The sequence below is a fragment of the Oryzias latipes genome, chromosome 24 (genome assembly GCF_002234675.1).
Source record: "Oryzias latipes chromosome 24, ASM223467v1".
Lineage (NCBI taxonomy): Eukaryota > Metazoa > Chordata > Actinopteri > Beloniformes > Adrianichthyidae > Oryzias > Oryzias latipes.
This window is the reverse complement of record NC_019882.2, coordinates 926,831-949,117: the sequence shown is the minus strand read 5'-3', so window position 1 is coordinate 949,117 and position 22,287 is coordinate 926,831. Positions and strand designations below refer to the sequence as shown.

The following is a 22,287-nucleotide window of genomic DNA, read 5'->3' as shown; positions in this document are numbered from 1 at the left end:
GGACCATCCTGACTGTTCTTCTGTAAAATACATATTTATAAAAAAGTGGTGCAGATCTATTGTGTTATTGTGACGGAGTACAGATGGCTCCAGAGTTTAAATCCTCCATGATGAGATTGGATAAAGTGATGTGTAACAGCTTTGTCTGTCACTCAGATCTATAAAATCCTGATTTCAGACAAACTTTATGAGGAATTCCAGAGAATGTTTGTCTTTATATTCATACTCTCCAGGTTTCTTTTTACAAAAAAAGTAGGACCAAGTTTTTTTTCTCTCCAGTTGTAATAAAAAGTGCTAAAATCTAATGAAACCACAGAAAAAATACACCAAAAAGACACAAATTCTTCATCTTCCTTTGATCTTAGTCTAGTAAGGCTCACCTTCTGCATCTTTGTTCCCTTTGGTGAAATCATCTGAATGAATCTGGAGGACTGCATCAAAACAGCAGCTGCTGCTGAAAGCATCCAAACGTGTTGGAGACGCAGCAAAGTCTCGTGTCCGCTCAGATTATAATTTCAGAGATTATTGTTATGTAAGGGTTATTGTTATGAGTGGGACGTGACCCACTGGCGCTCTGAGGTCACAAACCAGCTTTACATGGATCTGCACTTTCAATTCAATTCAGTTTTATTTGTGGAGCCAGAATTCACAAAAACAGTCGTCTCAATGGGCTGCAGCATAAGAGTTCTGATTCCCAAAGAACCAGAACCAGGACCCCCGTAGAAACGTTCAGATCCTCCAGCAGCCCGGCCCGCAGAGGTCAGAGGTCAATCCCTGTAGGATTCAGTCCTTGTCAGCTGAATTGGCTTCTCCTCATTCTCCTCGAGGATGAGCTTCATTCACAAATGTTTTTCTCTCAGGATGTGATCTGGCATCAGACGCATGTTGAGAAACGTTCAGAAAACGTGTGACTCCACCAGGAAAAGCTGTGAGCAGACGCCTCAGAGTTTCTGCCTGAACGAGATCAGAGAGGAGATCCAGAGAGGAGATCCAGGAGATCCCGCTCCAGTCACAGTCCTGGGATGAAGGTCAGCTTCCGGTCCTCAAAGCCTGAACTTTCACAGCTCCTGGAGTTTCTTCAGGGTTTTTTCCTGAAAGCTGCAGTAATCTTTTAGAGCTCCACACAGACGCTGACACACGTTTTCATCTGCAAACGTTAGCCTCTCTGTCACCTTCATAGTGTGGCTTCAGATTCTGAAACTGGTGATTTCTTTGATTGACTTGCAGTAATGATGTCTCTGCTTCAAACCCCTTTTATGTTTTGTCTCAAAGCTTTGTCTAGATTTTTCTCTGCTTTTATGAAAGTCACTTTTGTTTCCTAGGGGTGAATGAAATGAAAGGATGTTTTTCTGTTCCTGTAAAACGAAGAAAAGCTGGTAAAGGGGGGAAGTGAGGGAAGGAAAGTGCTGCCTCTCTTTTAGCTTTATTGATTTGCTGATGGGAGTAGAGAAGAATAATCGTCCCCTGGCGTAGACCTTAGTGACTTCCACGTGAGGCCGCAGAGGCCTCAGGGTGTCTGGGCTCTCACAATAATGCTTCTTCCTCTAATTGCCTCCGTTTAGAGGCAAACGCCGACTACAAAGGGAATTCACGGATTTAATCGCCCTCCAGAAACGGCTGTTGGGTTCTGGGACCTTTTAGTCTGAAGTGTCAGACTCATGTTCAGTCTGATTCTGGGCTTTTATTGATTTCACACAATCGTCTGAAGTGCTGCTTAGCGTGTCTTCTCCAAATTTCAGGAAACGTTTTAGTGAATACAAAAAGGAAAACATGGTTGGAGACTCAAAACTTCAGTGAATGAGGCTGAAGGAAGCAGAACAGTTTCTTCCTGCAGCAGAACTTGAACATTCTGGGGGCTAAACCTGTTATTGATTTGCTTCGAGGCTTTTGGCGTTCTGCTAGATCAGGGGTCACCAACCCTGTGCCCGCGGGCGCCAGTGCGCCCGCGAGCACCCCTTGTGGCGCCCGCAGGGAATGCACCCAAAAAAAATCTTTTTTTTTTTTTATTGAAGCAAATATTCAACAAACAACCACGGCATGTCTGTCAATGACAACAATATCAATTCTGAGATTTTGAGAATAGGTTGAGGTGGTTGAGTAATCCATTAATGTGAGGATTAATATTCCTGTCTGTTTTTATTTACATTTATGTTTAAAAAGTTAAAATTAAGTTAAAGTTTTAAAGGTTTAAAAGTTTAGGGGGGGGGGGGGGGGGGGGGGCTAGGAGGTTTTTAGTGGCGCCCTTCATACCACTTGGTGCCCATGAAATAGCCCTCGGTCTCAAAAAGGTTGGTGAACCCTGTGCTAGATGTTCACGCCGCTGCATGAGTGCTTTATGTTGTTTTCATGAATAACTGAATGCAGGAGTAATTTTTGGCATTCATGGGATGAATTAAAGATGGACGACATTAAAGGAAGGAGCTGTCGAAGCAAACTTCAGAGTTTACAGAAATATGTCTGCATAAAAAACCATCTTGTGAGCGGGCAGTGAACGCAGCATCAGCCGCTGAAAGGGACTGAATGGAGAGGATGACTGCTGCTGAACTTCATGCTCCAGAACACAGTCAAATGTTTAGACTCTTTCTGTTACAGACAAAGGTTCTGAGCAGAACCTGCTGCTCTCGGGTTCTGCTGATTCACTGACCTGCTGTGCTCGCGTTCTGTGGAAGAACCTGAGCTTCACAGAAGTCTGTTTGTCTGGAAGAGAACGTTTCCAAGATGCTTTTATGCAGAGCGACTTCCAAAATAAGGTTCATCACACGCTGACAGCTCATGTTCCTCTGGAAAGCAGATGGAGATTCAGCTCTTAATGCTTAGGAAACGGTGCAGAGGTGGGTGGGCTTCAACAGGACCACTCACAGGATTTTCTCATGAAATACTGTCATGCAAACGTTCCTGCGTTCTCTTAAAACCCTTTGGAAACATAAACCCCTTCATGCGTCGCTAATTCCCTACGTATAATCCAGCCTGTACTCAATTTAACACCACCCTGAAGAAAAATAGAACACTGAAGAAGATCTTTATTATAAAGTCAGGCATGAAGGGGTTAAAACGTTAGGGATTTTTTAGAGACACCACTGTAAAGAAACTAGAAAGACGTTCATCTGTGTAGTTTTATTGCATCAGATCTGACTCTGAAGCACTGATGGAGAGTTCTATAAGAATAAAGTATTCAATCATCGTTTTCCTGTTTCTCTGTCTTTATTATCTTCCTCCGTTTTTTGTCTTTTAACTCCTACAATTTTTTTTCTATTTCAACCTTTCAAATGTTCAGCTCTTTCCAGCTTTGACTTTTGGTCCTTCAAATCTTGAACTTTTCCAGATATTGCAGGATTTCCATTTCTTCTGGACATGCAGCTCCCTCTAAATGTGTTTTCCTCCAGATCAGAGGATGTGATGGAGGACTGTCTGTGCTGCAGGTCCTGACCCGCCTGGTGATGCTGAGGCTGCTGGATCAGAACCCCCTTCCTCTTTCTCATCCATCACGGTCTTGGTTTTGTCCTGTCAGGGATGTTCCACTGATTTTCTGTTTGTCTCCTTCAGCTGGTTCCGCTTCTGCTGGACGGTTCTTTTGGGCCCGTTTCCTTTTTTAAACCACCAACCCTCTTCTGTTTGTCTTCTGTGCAGATAATAACAGTTAAAAAAAGTGTTTTTAGACAAATCTGCGCTGAAATTAATCTTGATTGATTGATGTTATTAATAAACTGAAATAAATCGATTACGTTTCAGCGCCGCCTTCACAGTCATCATCATCATCATCACCATCATCATCACCGTTCACTCGTGGCTCATAAAACGTCAGCCCGCCGCTCACGTTTCGTTTTGTCCGGGAGCACGTGAATGCAGCACGAGCTGTTGAGGTGATCCATGGCAACAGCCCCGCGCGCGCGCGCTCCCCGCCGGTCCCTGCCCCGTGCCCGCCGCAGCTCACTCGGAACGCACGCGGAGGCATGACTGCTGACGGGCTCCGCGCTTGAATTTCGGCATCAAGGTGACCGGGGGCCCCGCGCGGGACGGCAGGTGACGGCGGCGGCCGCGGCGCGGGAAATGCTGCAAACGGACGTTTGCGAGGCGTGAACGCAGCGAAATGCGCGCGAGCTTCGGCAGACTGAGGGTGGAGGGGCTGCATCTTCTGAAGTAACTGCTAACCTGCCGCGGTACCCCCCCCCCCCCCCCCCCAGCCTCCCAGCATCGGCGGGTCTTAACCCCCCTCCCCCTCACAGCCTTCATCACTCATCCTCACCGGGAAGATGGCGACCGGCTCCGGCTGGCAGCCGTTCTACTGCCCCGCCGGTCAGGGCAAATTCTCGCCGTCGTCCGCGTCCTTCCAGGCCGGCCTCGCCATGGAGTACACCCAGGACCTGCACCTGAAGATGAGCAAGAAGATCGCGCAGCTCACCAAGGTAAGGCGCGCGTGCGCCCGCGGGCCGCTGCTCCGGGATCAGCGGGTCCCCAAAGTCCGCGGGGGATCGGTCCCGGTCGGTCAGGAACGAGTCTGTAGTTACCGGATCATGTTTTTGTGTGAAAGGATCATCTGATCTGCGGCAATTCAACAGAAAGACACAGATTTCTGATTTTTAAGAAATCACCTGAACGCACCTGCTCCACACAGCTGTCAGGTGATGGTTGGAGGTCCGACGTCATCAGGTCACCGGCAGTCCAGCTCCGGGTGTAAAGAGGCTGCCTTGCTTGATTGACAGCTGGGTTTAAGTCCAGCGCAGACTTCCGGTCTGAACAAAGTGTCCTGTGAGTCTGGAGGTCCAGAACCTGAAGCCTGCAGACCTCTGACAGCAGCAGAAACTGCTGTGTTCAAAGGCCGTCGGAGCTCTCAGCGTCTTTTCTCTGAGCAATGAAGCTCTGCCTCCAGATCAGAGCTGAGATCCTTTAGCTGGTGGTCCACTAACGGACCGTTGGACCCGGTTCCAGATCAGGGGCTTCCAGATCCACAATCTTCACGTCTGAAGAGTCAGGGTGTTGCCCCGCTGAGCCTCCAACAGTGGCAGGAATGCCTCTGCTGCGTGGGTTTACCCCTGAAACGCTGAGGAACTGCCCCCAGCGTGTGTTGTTCCATGGGGAACTTTTATCATCTCCATTTGAGCAGAACCGGTTCTGCTGTGGTCGACCCAAACGGAGCATCATCTGTGTCTGTGTGGCAGAGCTCCTGCTGCTTCTTTATTCAGTTCAGTTTTATTCACAACTACAGTCGTCTCGATGGGCTTCGTATCGGTAATTGAAAAAGTAAAACATGAACTCAAAAGGATCATGAATACAAAGAGTTCAATAGGAAAATACTAAAATGAACTAACAAACTGACTAAACTATACTGGCATCTCTGCCCTTAGACCCCCCCTCTCTGTAAGGAAAAACTCCTAAAAAAACGGATTCCAGAAAAAAACGAAGAAACCTCAGGGGTGTCCACATGAAGGAGGGATCCTCCCCCAGGACGGACAGGCGATTTACCAGAACTCTTAGAGAAGAATTAACTTATCTAAATCTACAACTACATATTTAAAGTCCAGACGAGCTTCATCCAGCCGGATCTTAGAATCCTTGTTTTGGTTCGATGAGGTTATTTATTTTAAAGAGCTCTGCTAAAGCATCAGGAAGAACGTCGTCCTGTCTCTACTGCGTTTCAGCAGGACCGCTGTTGGACGACTCGCTGTTCCCCATAAGTCTGAATCAGAACAAGAATAACAATGTCTGGATGATGGATGGATGGATGGATGGATGGATGGATGGTTGGATGGATGGATGGATGGATGGATGAGGGATGGATGGATGAGGGATGGATGGATGAGGGATGGATGGATGAGGGATGGATGGATGGATGGATGTGGATGGATGAGGGATGGATGAATAGTTGGATGGATGAGGGATGGATGGATGAGGGATGGATGGATGGATGGATGTGGATGGATGAGGGATGGATGTGGATGGATGAGGGATGGATGATGGATGGATGAGGGATGGATGGATGGATGTGGATGGATGGAAGAACGAACCAATCAGAGCCTTGAAACGTGAATGCAGGAGAGCGGAGAGGAAGTGGAGAAAAACGAAGTTAACTGTACATCGTGAAATTTTTAAAGAACAGCAAATGAGGTACAGTCATGCAATAAAAAAAGCCAGAACCCTCCACTTCTCAAACTTAATTTTACAAAACAAAAACGATCTTAGAGTTCTCTTTAAAACAATAGACAGTTTAACTAAAAGAGACTCTCAAAGGTCCTCCATAGCAGCCTCAGATGCTGTATGTGAGAGTTTTGCAGACCACTTCAGGAGTAAAATCAATGCTATTAGATCTACTCTCTTAACTCAAAAAGGTGTTGATTTTAATGAATCTATAGCATTGTATTTATCAGAGGAAACACTGGAAAGTTTTGTCCTGGTTGATGCTGTGGGACTTGGTCAGGTTTTCTCCCAGTTAAAGCCAACCACCTGCCTTTTAGACCCAATCCCCACATCGTTGTTGAAAACATTTTATGACTTCTTTGAGTCTGAGCTTTTAAATATAGTAAATTACTCTCTTCAGACAGGTGTCTTCCCTGCTGCCTTTAAAACGGCAGTGGTGAGGCCTCTTCTGAAGAAGAGTCATTTAGATCCAAACAACTATAACAGTTATCGTCCAGTATCCAACTTACCATTTTTAAGTAAAATGATTGAAAAAACTGTTTTAATCCAATTTAATGAGTTTTTAATTAGAAATAACATATTTGAAAAATATCAATCTGGTTTTAAGACAAACCACAGCACAGAGACGGCCCTTGTTAAAATAGTAAATGATATTAGATGTAACCTGGAGTGTCAGAAACTCTCAGTTCTGGTACTACTGGATCTCAGTGCTGCTTTCGACACCGTAGATCACAGTATTTTACTCAACAGACTGAGAGGTTTGGGCATCTCTGGTACCGTACTAAAGTGGTTTTATTCCTATCTCACAGATCGAAGTTTTTACGTAAGTATGGATACTTGCTCCTCAAGGGTCTTCGACATCAACTGTGGGGTCCCCCAAGGTTCAATTTTAGGCCCACTACTTTTTAATCTATATATGTTGCCACTGGGGGACGTCATCAGGAGGCATGGCGTTTGTTTCCACAGCTATGCTGATGACACTCAACTCTACATCGCTGTGTCTCCTGATGATGAAGAGTCGGTCAACACACTCTTAAAATGCATTTTAGACATTGAGTCATGGATGGCGGAGAACTTCCTACAGCTAAACCAGGACAAAACAGGTTTTAGTGATCGGTTCTGAAGACAAGAGAGAGATAGTTTTATCTAAACTGAAGAATTACAAAACTTCTCAGTGTGTGAGAAACCTGGGTGTCATTTTTGACTCTGAGTTGAATTTTATCCCACAAATTAAAAACATCACAAAAACAGGATTTTATCATCTAAAAAATATATCCAGAGTCCGCCCGTTTCTCTCTCTTGCCAGTACAGAGGTGCTAATGCATGCTTTTATTACCAGCAGATTGGATTATTGTAATGCCCTGCTCTCTGGTCTTCCCAGAACAAGAATAGCAAATCTTCAACTGCTGCAAAATTCAGCAGCACGCGTTCTGACGAGGACCAGGGGGCGGGAACACATTACACCGATTTTAAGAACGCTGCATTGGCTCCCTGTGCAATTCAGGATTGATTTTAAAGTTCTTTTATTGGTTTACAAATGTTTTTATGGTCTCGGGCCTTCATATTTATCTGATATGATTTTAAAGTATGAGCCCTCGCGGACCCTGAGGTCCTCTGATACCGGCCTTTTGGTTATCCCAAAAGTTAGAACAAAAACGTACGGCGAGGCCTCATTCAGTTTTTACGGACCTCGCCTGTGGAACAGCCTCCCAGCATGCATCAGGGCCGCAGAGACAGTTCATGTTTTTAAAGGAAGGCTTAAGACCTACCTTTTTAATTTAGCTTTTAGTTGAATTTTAGGATTTTTAAATGTTTTATTTTTTTTAATTTTTTTTATTTGTTTATTTATTTTTATTTTTTATTAGTATTATTTTTTTTTAAATTTATTATTATTATTATTATTTTTAAATATTTTAATTATTAATTTATTTTTCTTCTAACTAGTTTTATATGTGTATGTAAATACATTTATTTATTTATTCTATTAATTTTTAAGTCGCTCTTACTATTTCATATGCCTATTAAGGTTTATGTAATTATCTGTTTTTTGTCTATGTTTTATATATATTTTAATTTTATTCCTTTTACATTTTATTACACTCCAGTGTTTTCCTCTGAGGGATCCTCCATATCGGTGACTGACCCTTCTCAGTGAGTGGGGTCGCTGCAGTGGGATCTCCTGGGTCTGACTCTTTTGATCGGATCTGGGGGGTTCTGTGGTAGTGTACTCCGTGAACTTGGGTTGGGGGGTCGCTGGTGTGGACATGTCCCCAAACTATCGTTTTCCCACCTCAGGACAAAGCCAGGTCTCTACATTCTATCATTCTATCACTCTTCTATTTATTTATTTATTTATTTATTTATTGATGTGTATGTGTGTGTGTGTGTGTGTGTGTGTGTGTGTGTGTGTGTGTGTGTTTTTGCGGGGGGGGTTGTCGCACGGTTTGTCTTGTCATCTTGTTTTTAAATTTTATTGTATTTTATGCACAGCACTTTGAGTGACATCTGTTGTCGAAAAAGTGCTATATAAATAAAGGTTGATTTGATTTGATTTGATGGATGATGGATGGATGGATGGATTGATGGATGTGAATGGATGTGGATGGATGATGGATATATGGATGATGGATGGATGGTTGGATGGATGGATGGATGGATGGATGATGGATGGATGGATGGATGGATGGATGGATGTGAATGGATGTGGATGGATGATGGATGGATGGATGGATGATGGATGGATGGATGGATGGATGGATGGATGGATGGATGGATGGATGTGAATGGATGTGGATGGATGATGGATGGATGGATGGATGATGGATGGATGGATGGATGATGGATGGATGGATGATGGATGGATGGATGGATGATGGATGGATGGATGGATGGATGGATGGATGGATGGATGGATGGATGGATGGATGGATGGATGGATGTGAATGGATGTGGATGGATGATGGATGGATGGATGGATGATGGATGGATGGATGGATGATGGATGGATGGATGATGGATGGATGGATGGATGATGGATGGATGGATGGATGGATGGATGATGGATGGATGCATGGATGGATGGATGGATGGATGGATGGATGGATGGATGTGAATGGATGTGGATGGATGATGGATGGATGGATGGATGATGGATGGATGGATGGATGGATGGATGGATGGATGTGAATGGATGTGGATGGATGATGGATGGATGGATGGATGATGGATGGATGGATGATGGATGGATGGATGATGGATGGATGGATGGATGATGGATGGATGCATGGATGGATGGATGGATGGATGGATGATGGATGGATGGATGGATGTGAATGGATGTGGATGGATGATGGATGGATGGATGGATGGATGGATGGATGGATGGATGATGGATGGATGGATGGATGGATGGATGGATGGATGGATGGATGAGGGATGGATGGATGGATGATGGATGGATGGATGGATGATGGATGGATGGATGGATGGATGGATGGATGGATGGATGGATGTGAATGGATGTGGATGGATGATGGATGGATGGATGGATGATGGATGGATGCATGGATGGATGGATGGATGGATGGATGGATGGATGGATGGATGGATGTGAATGGATGTGGATGCATGGATGGATGGATGGATGGATGATGGATGGATGGATGGATGAGGGATGGATGGATGGATGATGGATGGATGGATGATGGATGGATGGATGGATGATGGATGGATGGATGGATGGATGGATGGATGGATGGATAGATGGATGGATGTGAATGGATGTGGATGGATGATGGATGGATGGATGGATGATGGATGGATGCATGGATGGATGGATGGATGGATGGATGGATGGATGGATGGATGTGAATGGATGTGGATGCATGGATGGATGGATGGATGGATGATGGATGGATGGATGAGGGATGGATGGATGGATGATGGATGGATGGATGGATGGATGGATGGATGGATGGATGGATGGATGTGAATGGATGTGGATGGATGATGGATGGATGGATGGATGATGGATGGATGGATGGATGATGGATGGATGGATGGATGGATGAGGGATGGATGGATGGATGGATGGATGGATGGATGGATGATGGATGGATGGATGGATGGATGGATGGATGGATGGATGGATGTGGATGGATGGATGATGGATGGATGGATGGATGGATGGATGGATGGATGGATGGATGTGGATGGATGGATGGATGTGGATGGATGGATGGACACAGAACTGTGTTGAGGGGTTTCCTCCTTGGCCTTTCTGCACGTTTGGTTGTCTTGGTGATAAGCGTGTTCATCTGCATCCGTCCTTCAGGGTTTTTGGAGAGCGGTGGGTCATCTGGGGCTTCAGAGGCTTTGTTTCTGAACTTGGCTGCACATTCTGTTCTTCATTCTGAGCAGAGTGGAGAGTTTCTCCAAAACACGATGATGGTTCCTGCTTTCCAAAGCGAGCCGCGTTCCTGCAGGCGACCCATCTGAGCCTCACCGGCGTTTTGTGTGAAGCTGCAGCAGAGCGGCCATCTGCTCACCCTGCCGCTGAGCCGTGCACGCGTGTGTGAGCGTGCACGAGGCCTCCTCCTGCCTCTGTGGAGCAGAACTGCTCGTCTTTCCTGATCCTGCTGGCACCCACATGTTTGCACGAGTCAGATCCACCTTTGGTCACTGAGCATCAGGGCAGCGCCACCTCTGGGCTGAGGGTGGACTAGCATGCCGGGTCAGAAAGTCACCCATGGAACAGAGATCATCTGTGGCGTCCGGCCCCTCTGTGGCGTCCGGCCCCCCTGTGGCGTCCGGCCCCACTGTGGCGTGCGGTTTTAGCGTTTGTGATGGAGGACGCAGCGATGGCTGTCATGGTTTCCTCCTGCTGAGCTGCCTCCACTGTAATTATGTTTTCTAAAGCTCTGCTCAATAAATCTCACTGAGTCTCTGTGAGGAAGAGGGCAATGTTGGAGTTTGGTTTCCGTGGCAACACTTTTTACCTCCTGTTAATGGAGGGTGACCCTCTTTGTGTAGTTCTGTGTGTGTGTACACATGTGTACACGTGTGTACATTTGTGTATTATCAGAGATGTCCGACTTCACCTTTGATGACAGAAATCAAACCCGCAGCTCTATCTGGATTTAACAGACATTCGACGACCTACAACAACCAACCGCTCTTCCATCTTGACGGCTTCGTCTTCTGCTCGTTAAGCTCGTTAAGCTCGTCAGCTTTTGGAGAACCAACGTCTAACCTCCACTGACGGACCAGCGTCCTCCATGTTCTCACGTGTGACAAAATAATCCAGATAACATGACAGCGTCACATCATTCCAGGCAAATTCTTGAAGATCCAGGAAGTTTTAACCCAAATTCATGAGAGTTTATCCTCCTCTGGGAGGCTTTCAGAGCAGGACATCCCATAAACCCAACCAGAAGATAAGAGGATTTACGTTGATCCTCTGATTATGAATGCATTCATACGGAGGATAAAACGTGTCCACCCTGACATTCACACCCACATTCCACAAGGAAGAGTATTCCCGCCATGGTCCTCCTGGTCTACTCCGGGTCTCCTCCGGGTCTCCTCCGGGTCTCCTCCTGGTCTCCTCCGGGTCTCCTCCTGGTCTCCTCCTGGTCTCCCCCTGGTCTCCTCCGGGTCTCCTCCGGGTCTCCTCCTGGTCTCCTCCGGGTCTCCTCCGGGTCTCCTCCGGGTCTCCTCCGGGTCTCCTCCGGGTCTCCTCCGGGTCTCCTCCTGGTCTGTAGGAGCAGAGGAGGAAGAATCCGGAGAACCAAAGGATTCTGCCGCTGTGATCCAGCAGCGTGTGACGCTCCGAGCTGATGGACTTTTCCGTGATGCTGCTTGATGGAGACGTGTTTCTGATTCTCATCTCCTCGGCCTTCAGTCCACAAATGTTCTGCATCAAGTATTTCAAAAATCATCTTAGTGTTTTTGTTTGTGCCCCTCCCCTCACCACCCCCACCCCTCCTCGCTCAGACATCTTCTCCACCTCATGATGTCAGAAGAGGGTCTTCATCAGGTGTAACAAGCAGAGGGAGGGGCAGAAACAGGAAGTGCTCAGAGTGGTGCTGTTGAGGGGAGGAGCCTGTGTCACGGAGGACGCCGTTCTTCTGGGTCATTTCTGTCTTCGTGTGTCTTCGTCTCCTTGCTGCTCCTCCCCCTCCAGTCATGCTCCTCCTCTGACTGTCACAGCTTCCTGTCAGACTTCATTAAGATACCCCCCCCCCCTTTAGCCCCGCTCCACTCACATGGCATGGGGGGGGGGCTGGGCTGCACAGAAAACAAAGCCCGCCAGCGTTCAATGTGACACACGAGTGAACACGGGAGGGGGCGGGGTCATGGGGGGCGAGTCGTCCCTGATGCAACGCTGAATTTCCAACAGGTAGAAAAGCTGTTCTACCTGTTGGAAATGTTTCTTAAAATGAAGATAGTCTGTCAAATGTGCTCCTCCACCCCCACCCCCCCTCTGCTGTTCCCCCCTGAAGACGGCGGCGCTCTGGCAGGTCCCGCCGTCCCGCCTCCCTGGCGTCCTCTCCGTGTTTCTCAGTCTGTCCTTTCCTCCGGCTAAAGGACGTCCAAACAACAGCAGGGAGAGCCGTGACTCCACTCCGCCTTCAGTCTGCCGTCCATTAGGAGGAGCTGCCCCCCCGGGGGGGTCGCTGTGACAGAGGAGGCGCGTGGAGGAGAACGCCGGCGAAAAGGACACAGCAGCAGAAAGATTTTAAACATTAGTGTTAAAATAACAACTTTTGGGTGATTTGAAGTGATTTTCATCAATAGAAACAAAGACAAAAAGCTTTAAATGAAGCACTGAGGTGATGCTGCGTTAGGTCACTCAGAGGGGGCGTGGCTTTCTGAAACATGCTTAAAGCATGACCTCACTTTGGAATCATCATCTGCATATCTGCATCCCAGAACACGGCTGACCCACAAACCAGCGGGTCTGAGCTGAGGCTCCGCCTCTGCTCTGGTTCTCCCGACGTTCTCATGTTTCTGAAGGCGTGCACACACACTGGTGCAGAACCTGATCACACGCTGAGGACACGCACCGAGAACACACACTGAGGACACACGCGTTCACGAATTCAGCGAGCTGCAACGGCGTGAGCAAAACTGAAAAATGAAACTGAGACTCAGCAACCTAAACCATTTTAGGTTAATCTCTGGTCTGATTCTGGTCTGTCTGATCATTGGTCTGATCCAGTGCTGGTTCTGGTTCTGTTCTGCTGACCTCATTCCCATGGTTATCCAACACTAGTCTCTGTGAGGGCGGCTTCTCCTGTTCACGCCGCGTTTGAGTCCAGATTCAGTCAGGAAGCATCACTTCTACTGACGTCTGACGGTCTGGATCTTTTCACACGCGTGTTTACCGTGACGGGAAAACATGTTTGTTTATTAAAGATAAAAAAATCCAAATGTCCCTTTGAGGTTTTTAAAAACAACACCGATCAAAACCAGGAGTCGGTTTCAGATCCTGAAGTTCACTTCATCCAAACATGACAGGAAGCCGAGCAGAACGGTCCGGTTCTTCAGAGGATCCGGTCCAGGTTCTGGTGTGTGAACGACAGATGAGATGGTCAACCTTGAAGCCGAGCCTTTTTAAAGGTTGTAAAATTTGAAAGAAATTCTGATAAGTTAAATAAAAAAAACTATAAACAGAAGCAGTTCAGTATTTTCTATTTTTAAATCACTTTTCTTCTTTACTTTTTGTAAAGAGTTTTAGTTCAGACTTTTTTAACCAGTATTGTAGTATTGACCACTATGAAAGTATTGACCACTATAGAAGCAGGGCTCGACATAGCCATTTGTCCGCTGGCCCGGTCCTGTTTTTCGAGCAGTGCGGACCACAAGACTTTACTTTTCACTTGTCCGCTCGGGCCACTAAAATATCTAACGGTTTATATATTCTTCACCTTTTTCAATAAAGTAAATTTTGCGAAAACGTGTAGATTTACCTCGTCTTCATAATGTAGTTTTTCTGCTAGTCCTGTGTTCAGACTTCAAGGGTTTCTATGGGAAACCTTTGATCACTTCTCCTTCTCTCCCGCCTGCGCGCGCGCGGCTTTCACTGCCGAGCACCACGCGGCACGCGCTCACTACTTTTTTTTTCAAACTTTATTGAATGTAACAATTCAATACAAAACAATGTTAAACAGCAACAACGAAGGCACAAGCCAGTGGGTTATGATTACATTTGATTATAAATCCGACACCGTCACTGAAGAGAGACTGAAGCATGTCAGAGATGTGGAAGACATGGCAGGAATAGATAGGAATATGTTGGATGTAGTAGTGGGTATAATTAGTAGTATGGACAGCAAGATATATATATTTTTTTTTTTTAACTTGTCCTGTCCAACAGCTAGGCAAACAGATGAGAGCTGAGGGCCTCTTGTGTTGGACATATTTTATTTTAACAAGAGGGGTTATTCATCTTCAGACAAACCAAAGGTATGTCTGAATAAACCCCTTTTGTAATTGAGGCCAAACTTTATTAATTTCAATCATGTTTGAAAATCTTTGGTGTTGGACCGGACGGAAAAGGAAAGAAGGGAAGAAGAGAGGGACGTTAGAGAGAGGGGGGGGTAGGAGGGTGATAATAGGAGGGGAAGGGGGGTAAGACCATGAAGCAGCATAAAGCAGACAGGTTTACTGGTTGTTTATCGTTACGGTACGGTTCAAATGTAGTACAAAAAGGGCGGGGCCTGTTCACACACACTCAAATATTATCAACACACCTGCTAGCCGCAAAAATGTCCACATGTCAACATGCACACAAAACAGTGTTCACGAACGCATACCTATGCCTTTAAACCAACTAGTGTGAAATCTTTCATTCATTCAATCATGCAAACTATTAGTGCAAAGGTGAGCTAACACCTGTGCTCAGGTGAGTGTTTATGTTCTTCTAAAATGGATGGTGGAATGTGAAAAGAAGGAGGAGGAGCGCCCAGCCACCCCCACACCCATACCCCCGCCGCAGCAGTAGCGGCAGCCGGAATTCCCCCAACGCCACACGGGAACAGGCAGGGAACAACCGCCCCCCGGGCGACCAAGACCGCCACCCAGGCCAGGGCCAGCAGGACCGCCGCGAGGCCCCCAGAGCCAGAGAGCAGGGAGGCGCAGAGGGAAAGAGAGCGCCGCCCCAGCCCAGCCAGGAAAGCAGCCCCCCGCCGCGCCGGAAGAGCCCAACGCAGGGCCCCACCGGAGAGGGACGCCCACAGCCCCAGACGAGCACCCCACCACCACCCAGGAGTTCCGGGCATCCCCCCGCCCCGACCCCAGGTACGAGCCAGGACCCCCCAAGGGAGACCCGCTCCGCACTCCAGGCAGCCACCCACCCGGCCCACGGTTGGTCCAGGTAGGAGCAAGGCAGGGGCCCGCCGCCCCCGCCCAGGAGGGGGGAACCCCGGGGAAAAAAGGGCGGCCCACAAGGGATGTTATAAATATGGCCCGACCAGGCTCGGCCATGTTGGAAGTTTGGCGGGGCCCAGCGCCCAGGGGCAAGGACCAGGACCCACCCCCCAGGGACACGAACACCCCCGGCTCAGGTGTAATATGAACCCCCCCACCGTGCGGAGAGAGCACCGCAAGATATTTAATGAATGCATTGAAGATGAAACTGTATCCACTAAGCTTTAAGCTGAATGTCAAAGAATCAAAGGCAACTCCAAATACCTGAATCTCAGACTCAAATGCAGTAGAATGTTAAACTACTTAATTTTGTTTTTCTGTACAACACTGTAAGCAGTAAGTATTTCTAGTTAGCTGAATGATCTCAGTTAGACCTGCACAATATGAGGAAAACTCGCGATATGCGATATCAGAGATTAAAATTGCGATAACGATATAATTTGCGGTATATAAACAAACAGCAAAATAACCAAATAACCATTCCCAGTTTAAAAATTATACTCCAAATGACCCACGTTGACATAGGTTACAAACATCTAACATAACAGGGCTCCATCTGATTGGTCAACAATGTGAAGGCGTCCATCCGATTGGTCAAATGCATTAAGGGATTTATTTGATTCGTTAAATGGTTCAAGCTGCCATTAGATTGTTTTAACACATTTAAGGTTTATGATTTATTGCGATATTTGCCGTTAGGAGCACCATGAAAACTTCTGAACTAGTGTTTCCTACTACACTGCAGTGCTCTCTTCAAAACATCTGAAACAGACTAGAGCAGATTTAAATTTGATATGGTCTATTTTCAGTCATTGAAAAGTGTAAAAAATAAGTGATGTCACCAGAATGCACCAAATTGCACCATATTATAAGTTTCCGGGGGGGCATGCCCCCAGACCCCCCTAAAGTTGCAAGCACCTGCGGAGCGGCGGGTCCCGCTTTGCGCGGTGTCGGGCCAGTAACTTTCAGGCAGGGCCAGTAAGTTTCAAAAACTACTGGCCCTGTGGGCCAGTGCAAATTTCTGGGCTATGTCAACCCCTGAGAAGTATTGACAACTATGGAAGTATTAACCACTATGAAAGTTGTTGTTTCCCTTTCGGCTTTTCCCATCAGGGGTTGCCATGGTAAACTTGGCAATGTTTTACGCCGGATGCCCTTCCTGGCGCAACCCTCTCAAAGCAACCGGGCTTGGGACCGGCACAGAAGTAGAGAAGGAAACAGGGAGCAGCCCGGAGTCAAACCCTGGTTTCACAGACGGAAGGCGCCGCAAACCAGCACGAGCTAAACCGGCTCATTAACCACTATGAAAGTATTGACCACTATTATAGTATTGACCGCTATGGAAGTATTTACCACTATGAAAGTATTGACCACCATTGTAGTATTGACCACTATAGAAGTATTGACCACTATGTAAGTATTAACCACTATGAAAGTATTGACCGCTATGGAAGTATTAACCACTATGGAAGTATTAACCACTATGGAAGTATTAACCACTATGAAAGTATTGACCGCTATGGAAGTATTGACCACTATGGAAGTATTGACCACTATGGAAGTATTGACCACTATGGAAGTATTAACGACTATGGAAGTATTAACCACTATGAAAGTATTGACCACTATTGTAGTATCGACCACTATGAAAGTATTGACCACTATAGAAGTATTGACAACTATGGAAGTATTAACCACTATGAAAGTTGTTGTTTCCCTTTCGGCTTTTCCCATCAGGGGTCGCCATGGTAAACTTGGCAATGTTTTACGCCGGATGCCCTTCCTGGCGCAACCCTCTCAAAGCAACCGGGCTTGGGACCGGCACAGAAGTAGAGAAGGGAACAGGGAGCCGCCCGGAGTCAAACCCTGGTTTCACAGACGGAAGGCGCCGCAAACCAGCACGAGCTAAACCGGCTCATTAACCACTATGAAAGTATTGACCACTATTGTAGTATTGACAACTATGGAAGTATTTACCACTATGAAAGTATTGACCACTATTGTAGTATTAACCACTATGAAAGTATTGACCACTATAGAAGTATTGACCGCAATTGAAGTATTAACCACTATGAAAGTATTGACCACTATTGTATTATTGAACACTATGGAAGTATTAACCACTATGAAAGTATTGACCGCTATGGAAGTATTGACCACTATGAAAGTATTGACCACTATAGAAGTATTTACAACTATGGAAGTATTGATCACTATGGAAGTATTGACCACTATGGAAGTATTGACAACTATTGTAGTATTGACCACTATGGAAGTATTAACCACTATGGAAGTATTGATCACTATGGAAGTATTGACCACTATGGAAGTATTGACAACTTTTGTAGTATTGACCACTATTGTAGTATTGACCACTATAAAAGTATTGATCACTATGGAAGTATTGACCACTATGGAAGTATTGACAACTATAGAAGTATTGACCACTATAGAGGTATTGACCACCATTGTAGTATTGACCACTATAGAAGTATTGACCACTATGGAAGTATTAACCACTATGAAAGTATTGACCGCTATGGAAGTATTGACCACTATGGAAGTATTAACCACTATGGAAGTATTAACCACTATGAAAGTATTGACCGCTATGGAAGTATTGACCACTATGGAAGTATTGACCACTATGAAAGTATTGACCACTATAGAAGTATTGACCACTATGGAAGTATTAACCAATATTGAAGTATTGACCACTATAGAAGTATTGACCAAGGCGCCGCAAACCAGCACGAGCTAAACCGGCTCATTAACCACTATGAAAGTATTGACCACTATTGTAGTATTGACCGCTATGAAAGTATTGACCACTATTGTAGTACTAACCACTATGAAAGTATTGACCACTATAGAAGTATTGACCACTATGGAAGTATTAACCAATATTGAAGTATTGACCACTATAGAAGTATTGACCACTATGAAAGTATTGACCACTATAGAAGTTTTGACCGCTATTGAAGTATTAACCACTATGAAAGTATTGACCACTATTGTAGTATTGACCACTATGGAAGTATTAACCACTATGAAAGTATTGACCGCTATGGAAGTATTGACCACTATGAAAGTATTGACCACTATAGAAGTATTTACAACTATGGAAGTATTAACCACTATGAAAGTATTGACCTCTATGGAAGTATTGACCACTATGGAAGTATTAACCACTATGGAAGTATTTACCACTATGAAAGTATTGACCGCTATGGAAGTATTGACCACTATGGAAGTATTAACCACTATGAAAGTATTTACCGCTATGGAAGTATTGAACACTATGGAAGTATTGACCACTATGGAAGTATTTACCACTATGGAAGTATTAACCACTATGAAAGTATTGACCACTATTGTAGTATTGACCACTATGAAAGTATTGACGACTATGGAAGTATTAACCACTATGAAAGTATTTACCGCTATGGAAGTATTGACCACTATGGAAGTATTGACCACTATGGAAGTATTTACCACTATGGAAGTATTAACCACTATGAAAGTATTGACCACTATTGTAGTATTGACCACTATAGAAGTATTGACAACTATGGAAGTATTGACCACTATGAAAGTATTGACCACTATAGAAGTATTGACAACTATGGAAGTATTGACCACTATGAAAGTATTGACCACTATTGTAGTATTGACCACTATGAAAGTATTGACCACTATAGAAGTATTGACAACTATGAAAGTATTGACCACTATGGAAGTATTGACCACTATGAAAGTATTGATCGCTATGGAAGTATTGACCACTATGAAAGTATTGACCACTATAGAAGTATTGACAACTATAGAAGTATTGACAACTATGAAAGTATTGACCACTATGGAAGTATTGACCACTATGAAAGTATTGATCGCTATGGAAGTATTAACCACTATGAAAGTATTGACCACTATAGAAGTAATGACCACTATGGAAGTATTGACCGCTATGGAAGTATTGACCACTATTGAAGTATTGACCACTATGAAAGTATTGACCACTATAGAAGTAATGACCACTATGGAAGTATTGACCACTATGAAAGTATTGACCACTTTTGTAGTATTGACAACTATGAAAGTATTGACCACTATGGAAGTATCGACCACTATGAAAGTATTGACCACTATGGAAGTATTGACCACTATGAAAGTATTGATCGCTATGGAATTATTGACTACTATGAAAGTATTGACCACTATAGAAGTATTGACAACTATGAAAGTATTGACCACTATGGAAGTATTGACCACTATGAAAGTATTGATCGCTATGGAAGTATTAACCACTATGAAAGTATTGACCACTATAGAAGTAATGACCACTATAGAAGTATTGACAACTATGGAAGTATTGACCACTATGAAAGTATTGACCACTATTGTAGTATTGACCACTATGAAAGTATTGACCACTATAGAAGTATTGACAACTATGAAAGTATTGACCACTATGGAAGTATTGACCACTATGAAAGTATTGATCGCTATGGAAGTATTGACCACTATGAAAGTATTGACCACTATAGAAGTATTGACAACTATAGAAGTATTGACAACTATGAAAGTATTGACCACTATGGAAGTATTGACCACTATGAAAGTATTGATCGCTATGGAAGTATTAACCACTATGAAAGTATTGACCACTATAGAAGTAATGACCACTATGGAAGTATTGACCGCTATGGAAGTATTGACCACTATTGAAGTATTGACCACTATGAAAGTATTGACCACTATAGAAGTAATGACCACTATGGAAGTATTGACCACTATGAAAGTATTGACCACTTTTGTAGTATTGACAACTATGAAAGTATTGACCACTATGGAAGTATTGACCACTATGAAAGTATTGACCACTATGGAAGTATTGACCACTATGAAAGTATTGATCGCTATGGAATTATTGACTACTATGAAAGTATTGACCACTATAGAAGTATTGACAACTATGAAAGTATTGACCACTATGGAAGTATTGACCACTATGAAAGTATTGATCGCTATGGAAGTATTAACCACTATGAAAGTATTGACCACTATAGAAGTAATGACCACTATGGAAGTATTGACCGCTATGGAAGTATTGACCACTATTGAAGTATTAACCACTATGAAAGTATTGACCACTATAGAAGTAATGACCACTATGGAAGTATTGACCACTATGAAAGTATTGACCACTATTGTAGTATTGACCACTATGAAAGTATTGACCACTATGGAAGTATTAACCACTATGAAAGTATTGACCACTATAGAAGTAATGACCACTATGGAAGTATTGACCGCTATGGAAGTCTTGACCGCTATGGAAGTATTGACCACTATTGAAGTATTAACCACTATGAAAGTATTGACCACTATGAAAGTATTGACCACTATAGAAGTATTGACCACTATGGAAGTATTAACCAATATTGAAGTATTGACCACTATAGAAGTATTGACCAAGGCGCCGCAAACCAGCACGAGCTAAACCGGCTCATTAACCACTATGAAAGTATTGACCACTATTGTAGTATTGACCGCTATGAAAGTATTGACCACTATTGTAGTATTAACCACTATGAAAGTATTGACCACTATAGAAGTATTGACCACTATGGAAGTATTAACCAATATTGAAGTATTGACCACTATAGAAGTATTGACCACTATGAAAGTATTGACCACTATAGAAGTTTTGACCGCTATTGAAGTATTAACCACTATGAAAGTATTGACCACTATTGTAGTATTGACCACTATGGAAGTATTAACCACTATGAAAGTATTGACCGCTATGGAAGTGTTGACCACTATGAAAGTATTGACCACTATAGAAGTATTTACAACTATGGAAGTATTAACCACTATGAAAGTATTGACCTCTATGGAAGTATTGACCACTATGGAAGTATTAACCACTATGGAAGTATTTACCACTATGAAAGTATTGACCGCTATGGAAATATTGACCACTATGGAAGTATTAACCACTATGAAAGTATTTACCGCTATGGAAGTATTGAACACTATGGAAGTATTGACCACTATGGAAGTATTTACCACTATGGAAGTATTAACCACTATGAAAGTATTGACCACTATTGTAGTATTGACCACTATGAAAGTATTAACGACTATGGAAGTATTAACCACTATGAAAGTATTTACCGCTATGGAAGTATTGACCACTATGGAAGTATTGACCACTATGGAAGTATTTACCACTATGGAAGTATTAACCACTATGAAAGTATTGACCACTATTGTAGTATTGACCACTATAGAAGTATTGACAACTATGGAAGTATTGACCACTATGAAAGTATTGACCACTATAGAAGTATTGACAACTATGGAAGTATTGACCACTATGAAAGTATTGACCACTATTGTAGTATTGACCACTATGAAAGTATTGACCACTATAGAAGTATTGACAACTATGAAAGTATTGACCACTATGGAAGTATTGACCACTATGAAAGTATTGATCGCTATGGAAGTATTGACCACTATGAAAGTATTGACCACTATAGAAGTATTGACAACTATAGAAGTATTGACAACTATGAAAGTATTGACCACTATGGAAGTATTGACCACTATGAAAGTATTGATCGCTATGGAAGTATTAACCACTATGAAAGTATTGACCACTATAGAAGTAATGACCACTATGGAAGTATTGACCGCTATGGAAGTATTGAC

The 22,287-nt window shown here is 44.1% G+C and overlaps 1 protein-coding gene and 1 long non-coding RNA gene across 3 annotated transcripts in view; one reads left to right on the top strand and one right to left on the bottom strand.

Annotated features, from left to right (window-relative positions):
* Window positions 1-3,099: 3,099 nt before the first annotated feature.
* Window positions 3,100-3,841, bottom strand: LOC110017776. Its single transcript, XR_002293277.2, has 2 exons — window positions 3,723-3,841; window positions 3,100-3,619 (listed from the first exon to the last, which is right to left on the bottom strand). It is a non-coding gene; the product is annotated as an uncharacterized LOC110017776 (long non-coding RNA).
* A 330-nt stretch (window positions 3,842-4,171) lies between these two features.
* Window positions 4,172-22,287, top strand: part of fam184a (family with sequence similarity 184 member A) — a 71,377-nt gene continuing 53,261 nt past the window's right edge. For both annotated transcript variants that reach the window (XM_023953142.1, XM_023953141.1), the window contains exon 1: window positions 4,172-4,403. In XM_023953142.1, coding sequence (XP_023808910.1) covers window positions 4,251-4,403 — 153 coding nt within the window. In that variant the 5' untranslated portion in view covers window positions 4,172-4,250. The remainder of the gene's footprint in view (window positions 4,404-22,287) is intronic.